The 23449-nt window shown below is 38.2% G+C and overlaps 1 protein-coding gene across 1 annotated transcript in view; it reads right to left on the bottom strand.

Annotated features, from left to right (window-relative positions):
* The window catches only part of NBEA (neurobeachin), a 387749-nt gene that overhangs the window by 340614 nt on the left and 23686 nt on the right, over positions 1 to 23449 (bottom strand). Inside the window, exons 10-20 of the mRNA XM_048492774.1 lie at positions 21719 to 21781; positions 21532 to 21629; positions 19670 to 19762; positions 17843 to 17951; positions 16273 to 16354; positions 15353 to 15476; positions 14333 to 14525; positions 13104 to 14120; positions 5689 to 5906; positions 3430 to 3583; positions 133 to 141 (exon numbers count right to left, since the gene is read on the bottom strand). Coding sequence (XP_048348731.1) covers positions 133 to 141; positions 3430 to 3583; positions 5689 to 5906; positions 13104 to 14120; positions 14333 to 14525; positions 15353 to 15476; positions 16273 to 16354; positions 17843 to 17951; positions 19670 to 19762; positions 21532 to 21629; positions 21719 to 21781 — 2160 coding nt within the window. The remainder of the gene's footprint in view (positions 1 to 132; positions 142 to 3429; positions 3584 to 5688; positions 5907 to 13103; positions 14121 to 14332; positions 14526 to 15352; positions 15477 to 16272; positions 16355 to 17842; positions 17952 to 19669; positions 19763 to 21531; positions 21630 to 21718; positions 21782 to 23449) is intronic.

The raw sequence follows: 23449 nt of genomic DNA, 5'->3' as shown, positions 1-23449 counted from the left end.
ATATTTCGGGACAGTTTTATAAAGTATGTAAAAATGATTTACTAAGAAAAATCTTAAGAACTAAATAATACACAAATAAAAAACAGATTCTAAATGCAAAAAAAAAATTAAATTTGAAGCAGTAATACTAACCTTGGAACCCTGGACATGCAATAGACAAAGCAGACAACGGATAACAAAAAGAAAAATAATTGTTACAGTCAAATAAAAATACAAGGCAAAGTTGAAGCTAAAGATCTTAAAATCAAACCTTAACTTGCAACTGAAATATTTCAATTTTAAAAGTGATTGCTTGAAAAACATGCCATTTAAATTTCAACCTTCAAATTACAATCACCACCATTGTTTGACATTGAATTCAATATGTGTATCATTTAGAAAAATATTCTTAGTAAATTAGTACTTATATAAATAAATAGGAAAGAGTAAATATAAGCAGCTAGGGTGCCAAAATCAAAAACCAGCCCCTCAACATTTTATCTATGAATGCTTGACAAAACTATAAGAAAATATGACTAACACAGTGAAATTATTCTTCAGGGGAAAAAGAATCATTAGATGAATCCAAATTTCAAGCAGTAATAAAAATCAATGCACCTTAGGAGACATAAGGAATAATTTATTTGCTGCTAACTGAACAACTACTTTTTGCACATATAGACCTTAATCTCAGAACAGAAAATATTTTTCTTACCATATTTCGAACATTAAGTGATTAATGACCTAATCCGGAGGGGGGGAACCGCCTGAGGTAGCAGTGAGGGGCTGACTGTTTACGCCCTCCACAGGTGCAAGGGGAAGTCCTGATTGGGTGCTGGCATGGGGAGGGTGGGCCTGGCCATTCCCAAGGGTGGAGTCGATGTTATTCGGCTTCCACCCACTGTTTGTGGCAAGTTGTAGCATAGATACTGGACTTACTCCACCAAGTTCTGGACTCATGCCACCCAGTCCACTATGGAGAGTTTTCCAGTGATGGGGTGGGGTTTTTTTGCCTTTTTCTCTCCCCCTGTACTGCCAGAAAGCTTTCTGGATGCAGCAGGGCAGTGCAAACGCTGGGGGCTTTGGACTGGGCTGCCCATGAACTACCCCTTTGCTATGTATATTGGTGGCACATTCCTTTGGTATAAATGTGCCAAGTCTAGTTTTCCTTTCTTGTCTGGATGACAAACCTATGATGCTGCCTTATACCTAAGTTAATAACTAGTACACCAAGTACAGTGTGATCGTGACTGACAGCATCTCTCCAAAATTCTAAACTTGAACAACTATTTGAGTATTTTTTAAAGTGAATACTCTGGGAATTGAACTCATAACCTTTTGCATCCTGACAACATGCTCTAGCTATGGTTCCTTCTTTTCTGCACAATGGCTTGGATCCAACAATGCAGTAGTGAACACAAAACCAGACTTAGTGCTGTTCTGCTTGCACGAGCAGAAATACAAATGGGGATAAAATAACTTTGACTTTTTGCAAGCAGCTGCCAGAGTATTTTTCTTGTATTACTGCTTTTACAAGAGCTCTAACTCTAGCTCAATTTTTGCTCTGGATCCAATTCAATAAGTTGAATTGAAGAATATTTGCATTCTCATCTTAGTTTTGAGTTATTTATATATATGAGAATGTATCCTAAAGAAATACTGAAGGGAGATCAATACGCAGGATTTCATTCCACACTATAGCCCACTGACATTACGGGTTCCCGCCCCCACGCCCCACAATAATGTAACCAAGGTAGCTGCAGATTGCCAGGGCAAAGGATAGTGGGTAAGTATCCACTATCTTACTTCACATTACTTTTCAAAATCGAACATCACCAAAACACTGCAATTGTGTGCCAGTTCATCTGAAAGTTTCCTGTATACCAAGAAGTGCAATCTACTTTATAATTGCTTTTTAAGTATCAAAGAGCCAAACTGTATATTAATGGCAGCCAAGCATCAACCTGTGCCATTTGAAAGTAAAATCTAACTGTAAAAATTGTTGTGAGGGGTTGCATTTTTTCAGAAAGACATAGGTGGGAGAAGATCGCCTGATACAACCACACCACAGGCTCAATCAGGATCGGGCTCCTGCAGTAATTTATAAACAATAGGTTTATACAGGTTGGACCCATGGCGACTGTGGTGTAGTTTGGTTCCAAGATGTCCTGCACTGAGTTCACTATAATTTTGGGCACATCAATTCATAAGGAAGGAAACTAGATGTACATTTCTAGGCACTCAAGCCTCTGGGCTGAATCCAAACTAAATTTGCAATTTCTGTTGTTTCCTCTTTCCTGCTGCAGATACCCCTGAGGTCAATCCTTAGAGTCCCCTATCCCACAGGAACTGCATTTCATGGAAAATAGTTGTCTGCAGATGGGGGAGGCAGGGGGTAAGCAGGAAAGTTCCACTAAGACATTGAAAAATGCAGTCTGAACTCAAGTCACTGCTTCATTTTTTAAGCCATTCCCAAGGACTATATGTACTGGCTTGATAAACAAGCATATCTTTTTAATAACTTGGGCTATACTTTAGCTGACAAGCAGAGGTGGAGCAAGGGGAAACTGCGCCTGTGGCACACGCACCCTATGTCCCTGCTGTGGCCGCCCTCGCCACGCCCCGGAATGCCCTGTGGGGGCTACGCCACTGCTGACAAGGCAACTTAATGGTTAAGAAAATTGTTTTCCCTTCTAGTAGATTAGAAAAGACCCTAAAATTTCTCTGGAAATGCCTTGGTCAGTCCTTTCATTAAAAGATATAGTATTACTTTTCTAGCAAGAACTGATTGAAAAAGGAAGCTTTTATGGAAATTCAAAACAACATCAAAAAAATTCCACAACGTTTTCTTTCCAATGGAATTTCTCTCCGTTACTCTTCTAGCTCTTACTACGGCTACATACATTAAAATCACATTTTTCTTAAGGGAAAAAGAAGGAATTGAGAGGTTTCTTTTATAAAGGCACTCAAGCACTGAAATGCTCCCAGAAGTGATATCATATGCCATTTCCTCAATATGATTTTGGCCTCTCACTACTGATTTAAACTTTTCAAAAGATTCAAGAGAGACAAATTGTGGATATCCCGCCTTCATACTTTAAAAAATTAAACATACAACTTAGAATGAATATCTTAAAAATTCTAGTTCTGAAGCCTATTATAACATAGAAAACTAGGAACTGTAATTTTGCACTTAACGTTTTGCTAATTACATTCAGCTTAAAACAACTGTTCTGCCAAGTAACTGAATAATAAACCAGTGCTTGAATCCAGTATGACCTTCACAAATTAGTTAAGAGAAACTACATTAGTTTTTCAAATGTTTCAGGAAAGCCTGCTTTTTCTTGTAAAGAATGAACACTGATTTAAAAAAAAAAAACAAGGTATTTGATGTGTTATTCTTAACATGCAGTTTTTAACTTGCCCACTAGATGGAACTATTGTACTTACAGTTGGGGATGTTGCTGCCGATAACAAGGGTAGAATTCCTCCACAAGCGATGATAATATTGTCTACCATTTGGGAAATCAGGTGAATAGTATTATGTACAAAAATAATATTCTCATTGCTATTGACAAAGTCCATTACAGATTTTGTGGAATGGCTACAAAAATAAATTTAGAAAAAAAATGAGTTACAAAAGCACAAAGATCAAAATCTTATTAATATTTGTGAACAGAAAGAAATGAAATCAAAGTGCTGCAAATTTAAGGAAGCCTTCCAAACTAGTAACAACAAATCTACTACCCCACTAAATATCCCTCCTTTTTTCAATCCGGAAGAGAAGCTCGTTGCCAGGGCTAAGCTGAAAAACTTTTGTTCTACTCAACTGTAGAATCACAGAATGTTAAGACAGATTCATGCAAGCAACTGCACCAAATGTAACTACATTTACTAAAAGATGGAATGTTACTTTCGTAAAGCTAGAAAAAACACAACTGTTATATTCACGGTAAATCAAGAGATATAATTGCTATTAGTTATATAGCAACTAGATTTATGGATGCCTGGGTGAGAACCAATCAGAACCTTGAAAAACAGAAACAATGCAGATGTTCCACATGGAGACCTTTATAAGTAGAGCAAGGCTCCTTCCGCACATGCAGAATAATGCACTTCCAAACTGCTTTCAGTGCTCTTTGAAGCTGTGCGGAACGGCAAAATCCACTTGCAAACAGTTGTGAAAGTGGTTTGAAAATGCATTATTTTGCGTGTGCGGAAGGGGCCCAAGATCCAGGTATGTGAGAGGTATGCTGGCAGCTTCTGATGCCCCCTTAAATAAGGTGGAAGCTGAAGTGGAATTAGGGAAGCCTAGTTGCTACTTGCTCCTAATCCTTTCTAACCAGGATAGGAATTCATTCCTCACACTGTTGAATAATAATGGCCAGTGAATACTACCCCCTATTAAAGCATTTTCGTAGTATGAACAGGAACATGTAATTTGATGCTGACTAAAGAACTGCAAGTATTTTGGGAAATCCAACACTCTCCATAAACCGCTAACAATGAAAATAGCTAAATGAGCTATTTCTTTAGAACTTAGGTATTTCTTTTCGTATGAGTGGTTTAATGTGATAATCCAAGAACAATGTAAAATAATAAGTAGGCAAGCTCTAACTTCATTACAAATACAATTAAACCAATGGATTAAGAACATGGATTGAATGATCCTCTGACTTAATTCAGTTGGAATGTTAGGTTATGGTACTAATTGGCAAAAAGAATCACAGAATGTTAAGACAGAGTCATGCAAGCAACTGCACCAAATATAACTACATTTACTAAAAGGTGGAATGTTACTTTCGTAAAGCTAGAAAAAACACAGCTACTTCAAATCCACAAAAAGCGTTAACTGGGACTCTACCATTCCCTATGGTTTTGCCATTTCTAACAAATCATTTTAAATGCTTTTCAACAAAATGATCAGTCCAACATTTAGAATCTCTAAGATAATAAAAATAGTTTTCATGGTTCCTTTGAGAACTCAATCATGTAGGCAATCACAAGGATACTTTTAGGCTGAAAAGACAGAATACTTTCTATTTGGTACAGAAGTGATAAACCAAAAGTTCTCTGGATCTACAAGAGCATAACAACCATGTAGTAGGATTTATAAGGACGCCACTAAATTTATTGTAAGCTGATTAGCAGCTGCCATTCTTAGTGTCCAATAGTAATATTTATATCAAAGCTCCATCAACTGAACTGTATTAGAAAAGGCATGAATGAAATGAGCCATTACAAGATATCTTTGTGATCTAAGACATACTGGCCACAGGAACATTCTTCAGTCACCAGTAAGATATCAATCATTCTGCATTCCCTGATTTCCTGAGTAGTGGGAAGTTGCCTAACTGGGTTGGCACCAGAATTCACTTTGAGGACCCCAACAACCTGCGACTTGTTCCTAAACCATGGTTCAGAGTTAAAGTCAAATAACTGCCTACAGGTCCTATAAAAGAACAGAGAACATATTCACAGTACAATAAACATAGCTGCATTGCATAATGAACAGTAAATAAATCCTAAGAATCTGTTCTGTAAACAGTGGAGTCAGTCGCTCATATGAAGAGCCATCATCCAGCCAAACACCCCTCTTTTGCCAGAGGAAACTGCCTCCATTAGCAGAATGGATTCATAGGATTCAACTCCATCTAACTGTATTTTCACAAGAGAAATAAGACAATAAAAGAATGTGTTGCTTCATACCTTCTCCAAACATGCACATCAGTTTCTAGAGCAAACAGCAGATCAGTTAGTAGCCTCTGGTGCATTGGGGACCATTTAAACTCTGGAATACGAAACATGGTTGTTCGAGGACCTGGACTGAACTGTCGCCTTTGCTCTTCTGTCATCGGCATTCCTCGAAATCCCAAATCAACACGTAGATCTCTATCCTGTTGTGTAATAGCCCGACTTTGCACAGCCTGAATAAATAGTGAATTATATTTGCATGTGCATAAAACGATCAATGAAACATCTGGCACACTACACAGTTCAAGGGAAACAGGAAACATACCATCTGACACATGCACTCCATTCGCCCATTATTTCTTTTTCATTTAAATAAAATTACAGAAATGATATGAACAAGTCAATCCCTACTTTAAAAAAAGGATTTAGCAATGAGCAAAGATTTAGAATTTAATTATCAATCTACCAATTCTGAATAAGTAGTTAAAGATGTATTTTGCCCGGAGAGGAACCACTTAGGGAGATCATGAGAGGGAGAACATGAAGGGGTGAGTCAATGGTTGGCTCTTGTGGCCCTTTCTTACACGCCAGCCTAATGCCAATCATCAGTTTAGGGTCAGGAAGGAATTTTCCACCAAGCCAGATTGGCCAGGGATTCTTGGTGTTTTTTCTCTTCCTATGGGGATACAGCAGGGGGCACTGGGGGAGTGGGAAAGGAAAGGTAATTTGAAAGGGGCTTGGACAGATTTATGGAGGAGAAGTCGATCTATGGCTACCAATCTTGATCCTCCTTGATCTGAGATTACAAATGCCTTCGCAGACCAGGTGCTCGGGAGCAGCAGCAGCAGAAAGCCTTTGCTTTCACATCCTGCATGTGAGCATGTGAGCTCCCAAAGGCACCTGATGGGCCACTGCGAGTAACAGAGTGCTGGACTAGATGGACTCTGGTCTGATCCAGCAGGCTCTCTCTTATGTTCTTAATTGTCAATGCCCTGCATTGTGTGGGGGCTTAGATTCGATGATCCTTGTGATGCTTTGCAGTTCTATGTTTCTTCACAGCTCAATGTTTCACTCCATAGTTTTATCTGAAACATCACATTTGTGTCAGTAAATTGAGGCTTTGCCCTGATTAGCTAGCCTTTCACACATTTTTTAAAAAAATCTGTTATTATTTTTCTTTTCAATCTGGTCTTAAGTTGAATACATGAGGCTGCCTCCCACCGAGTCAGACTGTTGATCTAACAAGGTCAGTACTGTCATCACATAGAGGCAGCTCTCCAAGGTCTCCACTGTAGATCTTTTGCATCAACTACTACCTGGCCCTCTTAATTGGAGATGCAGGAGATTGCAATTGCAAAACTTTCTGAATGCAGATGCTCTTCACGATAACTCCCCAGGGAAGGACTTTTGACTTTATGTAAAATTTGGTTCTAATTTATTTTTTAATGAGGTGTACTTATGCCACAGAAAGAAACATGTGCTACTGTGACACACCTCTGAATACGCTAGTCATAGGTGCCAGCAAAACGTTAAAAGCCAAAACTGCCAGACCACAGCCACATAGCCCGGAAAACCTACAACAGCCAGTGCTTGAGCACAATTTGATATGTGGGTTAATTTTTTACAAATGAAAATCTGGTACTGAAGCTGCTCTTAATATAAAATTAACATCCATCAGAAAAAGTAAGTTTGGGTTAACTAGGCTTTGAAAGATGGCATAAAGATGCTACAGGACTTTGCCTGCTTATAAGTAATTTGAATACCCATTAGAACAGTTCCAGCAACAGCTTTACCAAGTGGGGAACCCACAAAGATTGCTGGAGTGTGTGAGTGTATCTCATTTCCCCATCTACTCAGTCCTCTTGGCAGCCTTACCTTTTCCTGCTTCCTTCTCCCCTTCCTATCTCCCTTTACTCGACAACAGGGACACAAAGCAGCTTAGAGCATTGTTCTCTGTTCCATTTTATCTTCACCACAACCTTTCAAGGTAGGTTAAGTTGAGAGTGTGTCACTGAATCAAAGTCATCCTGTGAGCTCCCCGGGTCTCCCGGATTCTAGTCTTAAATTTTAACCACTACACTGGTTTTCTTGGGGTGGTTGCAGTTGAACAGTAGCAAGCAGTCAGTCCTTTGTGAAGACATCCAAGTTGTGCAATATCAAGACATTTGATATCTGCTACTAAGTCTGACCCCAATGAGGTATCCCTCAATGGCGAAAACAGGTTTTAAAAGGCTCTAACCCTCCCACTGCCTTTTATTGAGAAAAACCAAGGGTTGAATATTGCAGTGGTTGCCTAGTAATGGCCACTGAGGGAACCTTTTGCTAAAAGCGAAAGGCACTCCTTTTATCGAGGGGCGGGGCGGGGGAGACGACTTCATCTTTTAATTTCAGATTTTTCTACAAACCTGGAACTTTTCTCAGATCTGTTTGTCTGTTAATGGCCCCAATCTCTGAATTTAGATAGCCACAGGTAGATCATATTGGAAATTAATTATACTGATGACAGTTCTGAACCGTACTATGCAGATAACTTCACAGTCAATAGGCAAAATGCTGTTAATTTTAAAGGTATCTCTGACTATGAATATCATCATTCACTATATAGTTAAGTGCTGTCAAGGCAATAATTCAATGTCTTTCTTTTAACAAAGGAGGGCAAATGATTTTATAAACAAAAAAGAATATAGATTGACAGAAGACTACTTTGCTTAAAGTTGTGGTACAGTATTGATCTTTATTTGACATTTTAACACAAAATTCAAAACGTACTTTTTTTAGTTTAAACTTTTTGTTGTTGTTGACAAATTCTGGTCTATTTAATATTTGTTGTTAAAGGCATAGTAGCTAGTTAAATAAGGATAACACTAATGAATGAGCAGAGAAACTAATACCGGTAAGTGGCAGACTTGTGAGACCCATGATAAGACTGAACAAATACTGCATTGGCAGAAAGATGGATGCAGTGTTATCTGTCAATGGGCTAAAGAAAAACAATACGAAGAAAAGAAGAAACACTTTTAATTAGTCCAAGTGCAGCAGAGTAAGGCTTTAAAGTTGGATTAACTGTCCTGAGCAGGGATTTGGCTTTATACTGCAAGAATGTTTATCATTTATTTTATAGTAACATTGAAGTTTGATGTGCAAAACAGACTTAAATAATTTAATCCAACTGTACACTTGGTACAACTGAACCCCGTCTGAATAATCTATTGAACAGCAAGATGACTATTAAGGATCCAGTCTTGCCACTATGTGGAATACTTGGAAGAGCTACCACATAAATTTCTGACAGCCACCCTTTCCTGTAACTAGAAGCAGTTACTATATCAAAAAGGAAAGACACTTTTAACAAGATCAAAAGCAAGAACAAAGCCAAGTAACTTTTTTTTTCTTTCACAAAGGAGGCGGGAGAAAGGACAAGGTTCAAATCCTGTCAGTACTGGAAGATAAAACAAAAAAGAGCTGACTGTTTATTCTCCATGCTGAAAAAAATCATCGGGAAGCTAGGTGTAAAAGCTTAGCATATGTGCACACACACAATATGAACTCAGAGATTTAACTGGGACCTTTCCTGATAATATTTCCAGTAGGGTAGTCTTGTGAACCTGCTGCAACAAGAATAAACAAGAATCTTCCAGCACCTTTCAGAATAACAAAATATTATTCCAGCACAAACTTTCATGGACCGGAACCCACTTCTTCAGCTACAATGTGTGGACCCTCACTATACTGCCATGCTTATGCTAAATTAGCAAATATGTGGTGATGGTGGAAAGTCTGTCAAGTAGCAGGCACCTTATAGTGACCCAGCAAGGTTTTCAAGGCAAAGGATGTTCAGAGGTGGTTTGTCACCTGCCTCTGCATAGCAACCCTGGACTTCCTTGGTGGTCTCCCATCCAAATATTAACCAGAGCCAACTCTGCTTAGCTTCCAAGATCTGATGAAACTGGACTAGCCTGGGACCTCCAGCTAGTCTTGATAACAGCAGAAGGACCCAACGCCATCAGTTCTGTCTTGGGTTCGTCTATTTGCTCATCTTCCTGTATAATACATGCCACCATGTGTCAACAATGCCCTTTTGTTCTCTTCATATGACAAGCAGATCACTCCCTAACCAAAAAAAATACATGGACATAAATCTGACATTAAAAACTGCAATATTCAGCAACAAGTGCAAGAACATTTGAATTACACAAAACACTGTCACTGACCTGAAAGCACTATCTGTCAGCAAAAGAACTGGGAAACATCAGCAACTTTCAAGAAGTTTCACACTATTCCCCCCTGCCCCCGCCCGCCCCCGCCTGCCCCCACACTGGGTTGATCTTGGGATTTTTATCGCATTGCAAGTGATTCCCCCACTCGTAACAAGTGCTAATTTAGTGTAACTAGTGAATGGTGTCTATATTTTTCTTGATTAAGAATTAAGATAAAAAATGGGGAACACATAATGATACTCAGGGGCATCTAATTTTTCCCTTATCCCCCTCCCTACCCTTAATTCCTCTTTCTCTCATTCTCTCATTCCAGCAACCCCTATATCCTCTCCCTTTTCCTGATTCCTTCTCTCCTATACACCAACCTTTTATCTGCCCCCCTCATCTTTGGCTTCATTTATTATTTATTTATCCTCACAACTACCTTTTGAGGGATAAAAGAGATGAAAAGGTCCAAGGTCACTCAGCAAGCTTCCACAGCACAGTAGGCATTCAAATGTTCATCTCCTTCATCCTAGAGCAGGGGTAGGGAACCTGCGGCTCTCCAGATGTTCAGGAACTACAATTCCCATCAGCCTCTGTCAGCATGGCCAATTGGCCATGCTGGTAGGGGCTGATGGAAATTGTAGTTCCTGAACATCTGGAGAGCCGCAGGTTCCCTAGAGTCTGACACTTTAACCACTGGCTCTCAGCTTTCACTTCGCCCCTGCCTTAGCAGCCTCTCCTTAGGAAATGTTTAGTCAAACTGCAAAAAAAGTGCAGTAGCACATCACACAGTTGAGCTGGGTAATGATAACTACTGGGCCTTGCCAAGCCATGCAAGTTGTGCAATGGCTATTGTTCAGGCCAGATAACCCGCATGGCATCAAGCTGCCAGGTGGTCCCCACCAGGCTGACAGCATCATGCAGATTGCACGGTAGCAAGTTGCCCAGTGATTGTGCCCAGGTATCCCCAGTGAGTCCTCTCCAGGGCAGAGAGGAAAGGAGTAGAGATAGACTGGGAGGCCCAAACAGCCCTGGACAAGGCTCTGCTCCTTTCTCCTGCCTTTACTGGAAGAAATCAAGGCTTAAAGTCTGACCAAATTGTTGTGATTGTCTAGCAATCTCCAAAATTTATTTATTTATACTTTGGGCTTCTAGACCGCCCCATCCCCGAGGGGCTCCTGAGATCCCCGAGGGGCTCCATAGAGCATTAATTTCTTTAAGCAACAGGAACTGTTGCTTAGGGGCTTTTTTCTCAGGTGCCTAGAAATATCTGCCTTGCCTGTTCAAAGCCCTAATCTGTTGGCTTTAGTTATATCTCCTACATGACAGAATAGTAAAGGTTCCACTCATTGCAGCTAATGAAGTGGGCTTTATTCCACAGAAGGTTTTGCTTAACTACATCTCTGTTGGTCACAACAATCCTTCCTAAGGATGAGTTTTACAGTGCATAGGTATTTATGTGTCAACAAGAAAAACTGTGATCAAAGAGAAGCATAAGGTGACAAACAGGAGAATCCCAGAAATGTGGTTTTCATCCCTTCTGAGTTCAGGATGAAAAGCAGAATGAAAGGTTCTTTGCCTAACCTTGAAGATATGGGGGATTTATTATGACTAATCAGAGGAAAGCACAATGAACCCTAAGAACAGACGGGGGTGGGGGAGGCTGATGAATCCTGTGATCGTAACTATTCATGGAAGAAAAGGGCAGGACTCCATATGTGAAGGCAAGGCATCTGATTTACTATAACTGATACTCAGAATGCTTACTGGGACTAATTTTTACTTTAATGGTTCACAACTTATCGCTTAAAATGTCTCTGAACACATGGAAAGTATATTTCTTTTCACTCAATTTGAAACAGTAACTCCTCGTGTGTGTGAGTGTGTGTGTGTGTGTGTGTGTGTGTGTGTGTATTATATATAAGTTAATAATGTAATAAAGCCTATTCTTCAGCTAAAAGTAGACAATCATGCTAAAATATGCAACAAAAGCAATTCCTTATACACAAGTAAGATTATAGTTTAACATGCATAAAGAGAACTTGAATCTAACAGATAAGCATACAGCAAATTTTTGAGGGATCAATCACTTTAGAAATATTATACTGTATTCCCCAAAAAGGTGGTTCTTAAACATTTTGAAGTAGGACTAATTCTAAAATAATTCTTTTTAGGACTCTTTAAGTTTACTGCAGTTTTCAGATCCTACTTGTAAAGGAACTTCATGATGTTTTTCCTCCTCTCTAAAGTAAGAACCTGTCATCAGTTAACTCTGAATAAGTTTATACACAAACACACACACCTGCAAGACAGTCAAGGTCCAAAGGCTGAGAACCTTTATATTACAACTATTCTCTAAAGTGCTGTTTCCCATTGTTTTTGAGTATGAGGGCTGCTTTTCAACATCAAAACATTCCGTGGACTCCCCTCCCCCAATAGTCATTGTGACAGGGGGAGTGAAGGGGGTAGAAGACCTGGACGCCATCCCATGGGTCAAATGGGGCATGTTTGGCTGCCCACCGCTTTCCCCCAGGGTGAGGAGTATTGTGCTGCCCATGCGGAAGTTTTGGGGAATACTACTATTGATTATTGTCTGATTTGGATTCCTGTGCCTGTCTGAAAAATTCATACAGAAACAAAAAAGATAGTCTGCATTTGGAACTTCAAGCAGACTATATCTTGTGTGTCAGTGACTTTGCCAGTCATGGTTCTATAAGTTAATATTGGTACTAGGATGGTTGTTTCCTTGTTATACTTTAATATAGGATGTACAGTTATTGCACTTATTTACACCTTTGCATTCTACACTTTCTTAAAGTGTATTCTAGGTTGATTTGTGGTAGTTATTGGCAGATAGGTTACAGTGGGTTTTCTGTGTGTTGTGGTCATTACACTGCACCCACGCTCCTTCTTTTCTGGGTTTAGAGACAAGATTTGAAACAGAGATTGCCAATACAAAGGTCAATTTCTTAGCAACTCAATAACTTCTGGGAACAATCTGAAAACATATGCATAAAAGTATAGTCAGAGAAGCATTGTTATTTACACTTTTGAAATAGTGTTGGAAAGCAGTGGAAAATAAACAGAATTTGGGGTAAGGAGGGATGGAATATAGAGACAACCATGGGAATCACCAATATACCAACATATTTCAGGTGATATACACTGAATCAATTTAGTTTCACAATATCATTATAACTATATACAGTTGCAAGGTATAAAACTTACTTGGGTCGTAGTGGTGGTTTGAATCTTTCTGATTTCTTTCCCTACTTCTTTGCCATCATCTGACCTTTCGGTATCTGATATGATACTTCCTGCATCTACGTTTGGTACAGCTTTACCACCAGAGGACTCGCTCTCCAGGGTTGTAGCCGTCATTTCCGCATACTCTAATCCTTTGGACGATGAAGCCAACTCTCTCTCAGAAAGGGTGCCCATTGCGTCCACAGTGGTATGGATCTTGAACTCCTTGTCCTCGATGATGCTTGAACTGCATGCCACGTCCGCACTGCCAGTCATGTGAGCAAGCAGGCCAAGATCATCGTTCACACCAAGGTGCATTTGAGTCTCTTGCATATTTGCAATCGTAATGTGATTGCTCGACAGTTCAGGGATCAGTTTCTCCTCCGGGCTAGGGATTTTATCAAAAAGAAACGTGGTATTGGAAGAAGGTTCATCCTTCTCATCTGCCAGTGTTATCAAAGGTCCATTGTCCTTCTCTTCGTTTTTTTTAATTAAGCCAACACTGCCATGAACGTTATTTTGAAGTTTTTCAACAGCAGCACAATATACGTTGTCTAATAAAGATTCCACTTCCACGAGAGCGCCGTTTTCTCTCGTTACCAAACTCTCTGGTGATAAATCCATGTCATCCAGCTTGACTTCAGTAGCTTCTACCTTTTCTGCTTTTATATCAACTAAAAGATCATGAACTTCTACATGCACGCCACCCCCTGGTCTATCTGAGCTTCCAAGTACATCGTCAGACACTTTTGTTGCAATAAGTAAGTCCCTGGAGTCAGTACTAACAGGGTAGTCCGTTTCACTTTCTGGACTCTGGCTCTGTGAAAGGTCTTCTATTTCACGGATTTCTATTCCACCTTTTGCTCCAGTTGTCTGAGATGAAAGGCCTGAGATGGTGCTCACATTCCCCTTTTTCCCCTTCTTTATATTCTCCTCTTCTTGTCTTTGATATTCCTCATACATTTTTGCTAGATATTCCTTGTGAGCTTCATAAGTGACCTAAACATAAAGCAAATAATGATTTCAGAAGAAAAGTCAATATTGATCATTTGACTGCCATTAAAAATGTTGCTGATGGAAGAAATTATTCTAGAAAAATGATAACATGTCATACTGCATGTAATCCACAAGATGGCACAAAATTACATCTATTGCATATATGGTGGTTAATGAATCAGTAGCACAGTTGAAGTTCAAAAGCAAGCACTTGCCTTGGAATGAGCTATGGAAAGAGTATCAACCCAGACCCTCCATCCTCCCCACTCATACTTTATTGCATGGTATAAAAGGATGCGAAAGATGTTGTACACCATCTCTGTAATTTTTTGTTCTTCAGAATTCTTTGGATTAATATATCCCAGGGAAAACATCCAATCCTGCCACACTGAACACTGAAGTAAACATCTAAAATGAAAATCAGATCATCATTGTATGGCATTTGACATTTTCCATTCTTAAAAACAGGTAACTAAAACATTCTTATTATTATTCAGAGAGCTCTCGGTATTTCAATCTAAATGAAAGCTATATTCAATCAAGACCTTCTAAATACCCATTAATTCTAGTATCAACTGCTTAAATGAAACTAATGTGTATTTTTATCACATATATTACTTAAAGGTCTTATCTTGAATATTATTATTGTTCTTACTTATATTTCACTCTCTCTCACACATACACAACCCTCCAGACATGAATTACAGTGGCAACTGTAAGGTGCGTTTGTAGAATTAAGTTAAGAGTGACTCAAGAAGGAAAATAATCTGCCTACTACTTACCACTAGTTTACAAGGTGCCTATGATGAAAAAGGTTTGTGTGTAAAAGTCAACTTTAATTAATTAATTATAGACTTCAATAACAAAGGGCTGAATGACACCAGCTATAATAAAGGGCATTGTTAGAGATAAATATGAACAAAAATTATACGGAATTTACCTTTTTAATAAGATACTAGCTTTCATAATTAAATAAGGAATGAAAGAAGTACTAATAAAAGATAATCAGGAACAAGATATTGAGATTGCAACAGTTCCTTCAGTGTCATCAGTCTAGTTTTCAACAATGCATCCTAATAATTTTTTAGGGAGCCTGACTTTAAAGTGAAAAGTGGCCATGGATGTTTCTCTTCACTTCTAACATGCAAAAACAGCTGCCACCTGAATTCTACACAGGCAGCATATACATTTCCTGAATAAAATAAATGGCGAAAAAGACTGTATTCTTTACAAACCTTCTGTTTTCACGGCTGTTACTAAAAAGTTTTATCATATCCGATAAAAACAACCGCCGAACTTCCATCAGTTCTGCACTTGGTGAGGAATTCTTTAATAAAGTTGCCACTACCTTAAGAATCACTTAAAAGAAAAATATATTAATGATTTTCAAATTAATTAGCTGACAAAATCACGCCATTTGGACCAACAGATCTAGCTGTAACAAATGCTGTTTGCTTTCTAAAACTTATAATGCAATAGACAGATAGGGAAACAATGAGAGTGTACCAATCGATAGGCAACTCCATAGCATTCGATCCACCTGTTTCACAGTGGCATCTAGCAACTACATGAAATATGACTTCAGAAATAATACAAGAAGCCAAAATATTCTCAAAGCTACAGACAGTCACTAGTTTACTGAGCAATGCCATTCATTTCTTGAAACAAAACTGAATGCAGAGAGAAAGGCTAGACCACACCAAAGAGGAGAGAGGCCTTCATCTATCTTCTCATTTTGTCTTTCTTTCAGGAGGAGGTGAATGAGTTTGGGAAATCAGAGATGGGGTAACTATTTCATTCTTTCTTTGATCCTAACCTTCCTGTCCAACTCTTCTACAGGAAGAGACTTAGCAGGTAAGGAAAAGCAAGAACCCTTCACCAGTTGTCATTCACTCCTATTTTCACTTTGAAAAGAGGGACAGAGATGCAAGAGCACCAGAAAGGAGGAATGAGAGCATCAGAAAGGAGGACTAATTATCCTGCTCACATGCTTTGGTTTGAGCCATACCTCTTCTTCTGAGAAGATAAAGGAATAGTCCTGATACAACTTGCCAACATACAAGTATACTACAGTTAACAAACCATCTTTGGAAAATCACCAAAAAAGGGTTAACAAAAATAATCATAAATCAGACTCAAAACAAATATTTCTTACTTGGATTCTGAATTTTCACTGTAGAATCTGGCTCCGGATGTGGTTTATGAACAACTTGTGTGCACACTTGTTCTGTCAATATCTACAACACAATACAGTCACATTTCCTTCTAATTCTTTCACATCAAATATTAATGACTTATTTTAAAGGAAAAGGGGAGGGGAGAAAACAGAGGAGGAAAAAGGAGTTCATTGGCTTGAGCCGCCCACCCACCCACCCCATTTTTTTTAAAAAAGATTCTCAATGGCAGTTTACATTTCTTGCACTTGGGGCATATTTTAGTCCTCTGGTGTTTGAGTGTTTCTCCCTTTTGATTTACAATATATATTTATTATATATGTATATATGTATTTCTGTAAGATATGGAATTATTTTTTAAAAAACATTAATTAAATACCATGAGGAAATTATCTGTAGGGAGACCTAGTTCCAAACACCACTCAGCAAGGCAGCTCAGTTACTGATCAGTTACTGAAAAGAACTATTTAGAATGTTTATCTGCATTCTTTGTTAAAACTAGCCTTTTTTTCTTGAGTTTTGCTCACACTATTGTGCTTTGCAAATTCTTTAGGGAACCATTGTTTAGCAGTCCACTACAGCTTGACTATAAAATATGCAGCTTCTATACTGAAATGAAATTTTAATTTCCTTGCATATTTCTTTCAGAGGTTTGCACAGTGCCCCCTTAATACTTTTTAAAAATATATTTCTTTTAACCATTTGAGCATCAAGTTTTGCTTTTATACTTGCTTTGTTATTCAAATTATGAATAGAATTTAAGAACAGATAACTTACATTAAATTTATTGTTCACAAAACAGAGAATTATCTATATCAAAAGAACAAATCAGTTTTTTTTTCAGATCTACAAACCAAATTTATTACTATTGTGTTTTTCCAAAAATAAACCCTACCCTGAAAATAAGCCCTAGCATGATTTTTCGGTATTTTTGGAGGATGCTTGAAATATAAGCCCTACGCCAAAAAAAAGTCCTAGTTAGATTCCCCAGCACAGTCCCCGCCCTGCGCCCCCGCCGCACCCCCGGAATGCCCCCAGAATGCCCCCGCCCGCACCGGAACACCCCGGCTCCCTGGCACTACGAAATAAGACATCCCCTGAAAATAAGCTCTAATGCATCTTTTGCATCAAAAATTAATATAAGACCCTGTCTTATTTCGGGGAAACACGGTATAACCTGTATTCTCATTTAGCATTTTTTTTTAAATCAGACATCGTTTCAGGTGAGATGTTAATTTTATTTGTAACACAAATAACAATGGGACTCAAGATAATGAGATTAACTTAGTATACCTGTTAAACGTCCAAATTTCATTATATAAATGGCAATATAAAATGTACATAGTCAGAAGAAATGGATTTCTTCATGTTACCAAGCAATAACATTTTTCTAAGTTCACAACAGATTCTAAAGAAATATTATTTAGGCTACAATACTAACAATAGATTAATAACAATGCTAACAATCTAACTAATGATTGAGAATCCATCTCTTCTGATAAATCACCCCATTTTTACAGCCCATTACTGAGAAGTTTTAATATTAAATACCTCATAAAGGGTGTTATAAGTTGTAATGGTCACAGTATTTGTATGCAACATCAATCTCTCTCCAAGGAGAGTGAACAAACTGTGGGTGTGCATGATTTCAACTTTCCGCCTAAAAGAAAACCAGAAATGCTGACTTTAGCATATTATTGTTAAAAGGATTTAGTGCAACAGTGAATAGTATTTAGCATTAGTCCTGAAAACAATTAAAAACTTTTAAACTTAATTAAATTGGTTTAAAGACTTTCCGCTGTATCTATCATTACTAAAAACCTGGTGAAGTTTTTAAACTTTCTAAAAAGTCATTCTCAGACTGCAGATGAAAATCCCAAACTGGGTTTCAACTCTGCTGCAGGAAGGCCATGAATTAGGTACCACGAAGGCTGAGCAAGAACAATGTTAAAAATTAATTAAACAAAATAAATCAATTTACTGTATAGTTCACTTAAAGTTAAAAAAAACAGGTCTGGAATTTAGCCTCCAAGTTGATACTACTGGGCTAAAAAGTTCTCAATGGACATTAAATAATACAAATAAATATCCACAGGTTGATGACATAAAAATAAGGACCACAATCACAGTTAACAGAACCAAATGGGTTTTGCCCCAATAGGTCTTCAGTGGTCGCCCATGCATAGATAAACATGCATACCAAGAACAACTGTTGGCATAATAAGCCAAAACAGATGTTGATTGATTCTTGCACAATTTATTCTGTGTGGCCAAATGGTGACATAATTATGATCGTGGATCCTGTTCCATGATTTCCATGCTCACGTGTAAAAACATATGGCTGTAAATTATATTCAATTTTGGCAGATAATTATTTTGTGGCGTGTATATATACATCAATCAGCAATCGGACAAAAGAGCTGGCCGTGAAGCCGGAAGTGAGGATTAGGAATAAATGCATAGGAGAGCAGACTCAATGTTAAATTTGGGTTTGCCTCTGCACTAAATTTGAAAAAGCCAAGAAACATCGCTTGCAGCTTGGTACTGTAATATATTTATGAATGTTAAACGTGAATTATTCATTATTCCATTAATTCATGAAGGGGAAGCAGCATGTTTACTTTGCAGGTAAGTACTGAAAACTAACTTGTAGAAGTGGAACTCAAAAAATATAGTAAATTTAGAAGTGTGTTCCCATCCGACTTCGAAACATTTAAGAACTGGTCTAACACAAAATTCTACAAGGCACACTTCGGCAATCGAACAATGCATATATTTAAGCAAGCTGCATCAGAGGCACTCAATCTTTACCATATATAGTTTCTCTAAATCAAGAAGACATCTGCTTGAGCTTTCCAAAGTTTAAATAAGAGAGTAAACATGTTGGCTTTGGTTTAGTCCCTCACTCTCTCAAGTTAACCTACTTTGCAGGACTAATTGAAGACATCAATTCCAGGATATGTTACACCTTGTGCCCTTTGGAGGAGGGGTATGATACAATCATAATAAAATTATAAAATTATAAAATAAAATAAAAAAGAAGTTATAAAATAAATTCCCTATACATTTTCTTTAAAACTAAAAACAACAGAAAGCCTACAGTGAATGAAAGATTTTTGTTAATTAAATGAGTTGAGTCCAGGCTAAATTTTCTGCTAACAGAAGAGGCAGGCTGATTTCCACCAATTCCCTCTTCCTGGTTCAAACCCCAATTAGCCTCTTATGCAGTTCCCCAGTCCACTGCCCCCTAGAACCAGCATTGCAGGGAGATCAATGGGCTGCAGTGGAGGACAGAAGTGCCTTGCACGAGCAGAAAAGTTAGTTGTGATCCAACCCAATAAGACAACCAGAACTAGTAACAAAAAACAGTGAACTTACTTATGACCCAGATGTTTGAGAAAATAGCCTAGCACCTTCAAAGCTTGTACCCATATACTTTCACTTTTGGAAGCCAATAATTTATAAATGACCCTGGAGGTTAAGAAGGAAGAGAAAACGTTTTCTACAAATTCAAAAAGCAATTCTTTGGAAATCTTTTTGACGATAGAATCGTAGACGCACAAGTGATCTCTGCAACAAACTCTTAAACAAAGCTTTAGTTTACCCAACGGTACAGTAGGCGCTAACAAACTGTCAACTGCAAGTCATTTTTCCCTTTATTTCACTGAATTGTATGAGCCAGATTGTCATAGATTCATCCCATGGTTGCAGACTCCATTTTAGAGGTTCTTTAAAACTGCTTTTCTTTAAAAATTGCTACAAGTTCTTGATCTGGATCAAGTGTGCAGAAGTTCCAGGAGCTCTTGCCACCCCCAACCCCACACACCACTTCAGATGCAGAAACAGCCCTGTTTCAGCACATGAAAAGTTGGGCGGGGGGGGGGGAGAGCAAGAGCTCCAGGGATCACAAAGCCATGCACCTTATCAGGGCCTGACTGCAATTTTTAAAGAACTTCTTGCTTCTAAAATGGTATGGCTGGACTTGGGACAGACCCTCGGCTGGTTTCTCCACTAGTCTGGCCCTATGCATGCTGAGAATATGCCTTAGCCACAAATAGAAACAGTGAAATTGTTATGGAACCATATGGTTTACATACTTTGTCTATAATGAAGGAGTCCTAAGATGAGGCCAGTCCTACCATATAATCTGTAAATATACACACCCATGAGCCAAACAAATAATAAATAGCTGAAAATAGGAAGCTGCTAGTTTCTCTCTCATAACTTCAGGGGAATCTGAAGAGTACTAATCTTCTTATTACACAAACATTCCAAGTATATGCAGAGGATTATATTTCTACGAGCAGACGTTTACAAAGTTGATCCCCATGAAATAGTATTTGGAATATGTAAATAGATCCATATCCAATTAGCTAGTTATTAACAAATATCACAAACTTCATTTTAAACACAGAAATATCAGAGAATAACATCTCTTTAAAAAGACAGAAGCCTTTTCATAAATTAATGTTTAGGCAGTGTGTGTGTTTAGGCAGATGTTTATTTCCCATTAAGCAAGAATCACTGGCAGTTCTCCCTGCTAAGATAGAGGGTGAGAATATTTTTTTTATTGTGCATGACTATTAAATGTTTAGGGAAAAATAAAAATATTATTAGTCCTAGGAACAAAATCCACCAGACCACAGCCACACAGCCTGGAAAACCCACCAGAACCAGTTGAATCCGGCCATGAAAGCCTTCGACAATACACCTTATGTTTGCTCCAAGGGATATGTAATCACTTATACAGAGATAATTCTACAGAGATTATACACAAAGCACCTGTATGTTATGCCTAAAATTAACTTTTAAGTAGAAAACATGATAAAGTTTTGTCGAAGGCTTTCACGGCCAGAATCACTGGGGTGCTGTGTGGTTTCCGGGCTGTATGGCCGTGTTCTAGCGGCATTCTCTCCTGACTTTTCACCTGCATCTGTGGGTGGCATCTTCAGAGTCTTGGGGAGAGGGGGAGAGAGAGATCATCTGAAGATTCCAGCCACAGATGCAGGTGAAACATCAGGAGAGAATGTTGCTAGAACACTGCCATACAGCCCAGAAACCACACAGCAACCCAATGATAAAGTTTATTTTAAATTATTCTACCTTGATAAATTTTCAATTATATAAGCCTGTTATATTTGATGAAATGAAGTGTCCGAATTAAAAATTCATAAAATACTAACTCATTTCTTCATTTTATCAATGTGGAAATAAAGATCTAGATTATTTTCAGTCCCTACCGTATCCCGTTTCGTTGATCAAAAGCAGGTATCATAGATGCTGGATGTTCAGACATCAAAGCCACTAGCAACTGAAGCACATCATGAATGTTTTCATCCTACATGTCATAAAATAATGTTAGCAAAGTATTTTTTTTATAAAGTTAGCGCAAGAGACTGGGATTTAAATCTAATTATCCAAACCTACCTCATGCATTGTTAGTAAGTAATTTAATATACTTTGTAGTTCATCTTCTTTGACTCCTCGATCCTAGAAAGATTTGATTAATCTTTGTTACCACTCTGATCAAATTAAAAATGTATTTATGATTAAACACTTTTTAACAGAAAACATTTCTTGGATCTACAGATCTAATCTGTGCATTTATTATTGAATATGACTTTTAAAAGGCATTGTTAGTTTTTTAAAAGCATTTTACTTTTACATAAGATAAAAAACCGTCCTCTAGCATGTCTGATTTCAACATTGTGACCCCAAGTCAAAACCTTAAATTTTACCCCCACATATTCATATAGTGAGGACTTTGGCATGGTGTAGCTGCGCACCTCAGCACCTCTGCTAGATTCAAGACAATATTCTAGGTTTAAGGCACAAGCTATAGTTAAATTAACTACACAATCAGTTCAATCCTCTGCCAAATTTGACAGTATGTTTAGGAAAATAATAATTTTTAAGAGGTTTTGTCAGGTTCAGGCTTTGGAATGCATTATTTGCTTTCATATTACAAAAAACAGGTTGCTTCCATATGCATGCTTTGCTCTGTCTTGGCACTCAAACTTGAATGAGGCTTTCTTGGAGAATCAACATGACACAGCTACCCATTTATCCACTTTCCACACAACGCAATGATGCAGCTGGCCTCTACCCGGGCCAGGGTTTTTTCAGCCCTGGCACCTGCCTGGTGGAACGCTCTTCCTCCAGCTGTTCGGGCCCAGTGGGACCTTGGTGAGTTCCGCAGGGCCTGCAAGACTGAGCTGTTCCACCGGGCCTTTGGGGAGGCTAGCCGCGGATTGGCCACCCCCTCCTGATGCCCCATGTACCATCTGGACCTACCATCTGTGGCAATCTGCCGGTCCCCTCCCGAGGGGGTATGGAGTAAGGTGATTTGAGATTCGGATGCCTCTTTTAAATACGGGTTTTATATGTATGTTGCTGCTACTGTTTTAATGGATTTTAATGCACTTTTGTCTTTGAACACTATATTGTCTGTTATTGATTTTACGGTACACCGCCCTGAGCCCTTTGGAGATAGGGTGGTCTATTAAATATAATAAATTAAAAAAATAAACTTTCCCTGAAATACTGTGATATTTTCCCAAGTCTGTTTTGATATGACCTTTCTTTAAAAATTGTGGTCGATGTGAATTTACATCCTGTGTGTTTGAAAAGAAACAGACTTTCAACATTCCCAGTACATTGGAATCATTTTGCAGTTATTTTCTCCCCACCCCACTCCCACCCCCATATTGTTATAATAATGTAGCAATAATGTTTTAAAAGCCAGAAGAAAGCCCTCCACTGGCTTCCTCATGGCTGTTCCACAGCTTTTGTATTTGCCTCTGTATTCGCAGTAGCTGTGATTGTACAATGGGAATTGCCATGGGAAACCACCAGAGATCACTTGTGGGAAGAATTAGCACTGAAAGATTTTACATTTCTGGTTAAACAGAAGACTTGAAACAATATAAAAATTAAACATAATAAAATTCAATTTGACTTCATCCAATTTGACTTCATCCATATTATGGCTATGCCATCTTTTGATAGTTTAATAGCAGCAATATTTATACTAATTATACTTATTGTTTATATATTATGTTGTCCACCGCCCGGAGCCCTTTGGGGATCGGGCGGTATAGAAATTGAATTAATAATAATAATAATAATAATAATAATAATAATAATAATAATAATAAT

Source organism: Sphaerodactylus townsendi, linkage group LG04 (assembly GCF_021028975.2).
Source record: "Sphaerodactylus townsendi isolate TG3544 linkage group LG04, MPM_Stown_v2.3, whole genome shotgun sequence".
In the NCBI taxonomy this organism is placed as follows: Eukaryota; Metazoa; Chordata; class Lepidosauria; order Squamata; family Sphaerodactylidae; genus Sphaerodactylus; species Sphaerodactylus townsendi.
The sequence above is the reverse complement of the archived record's forward strand: the minus strand, read 5'-3'. Positions and strand labels throughout refer to the sequence as shown.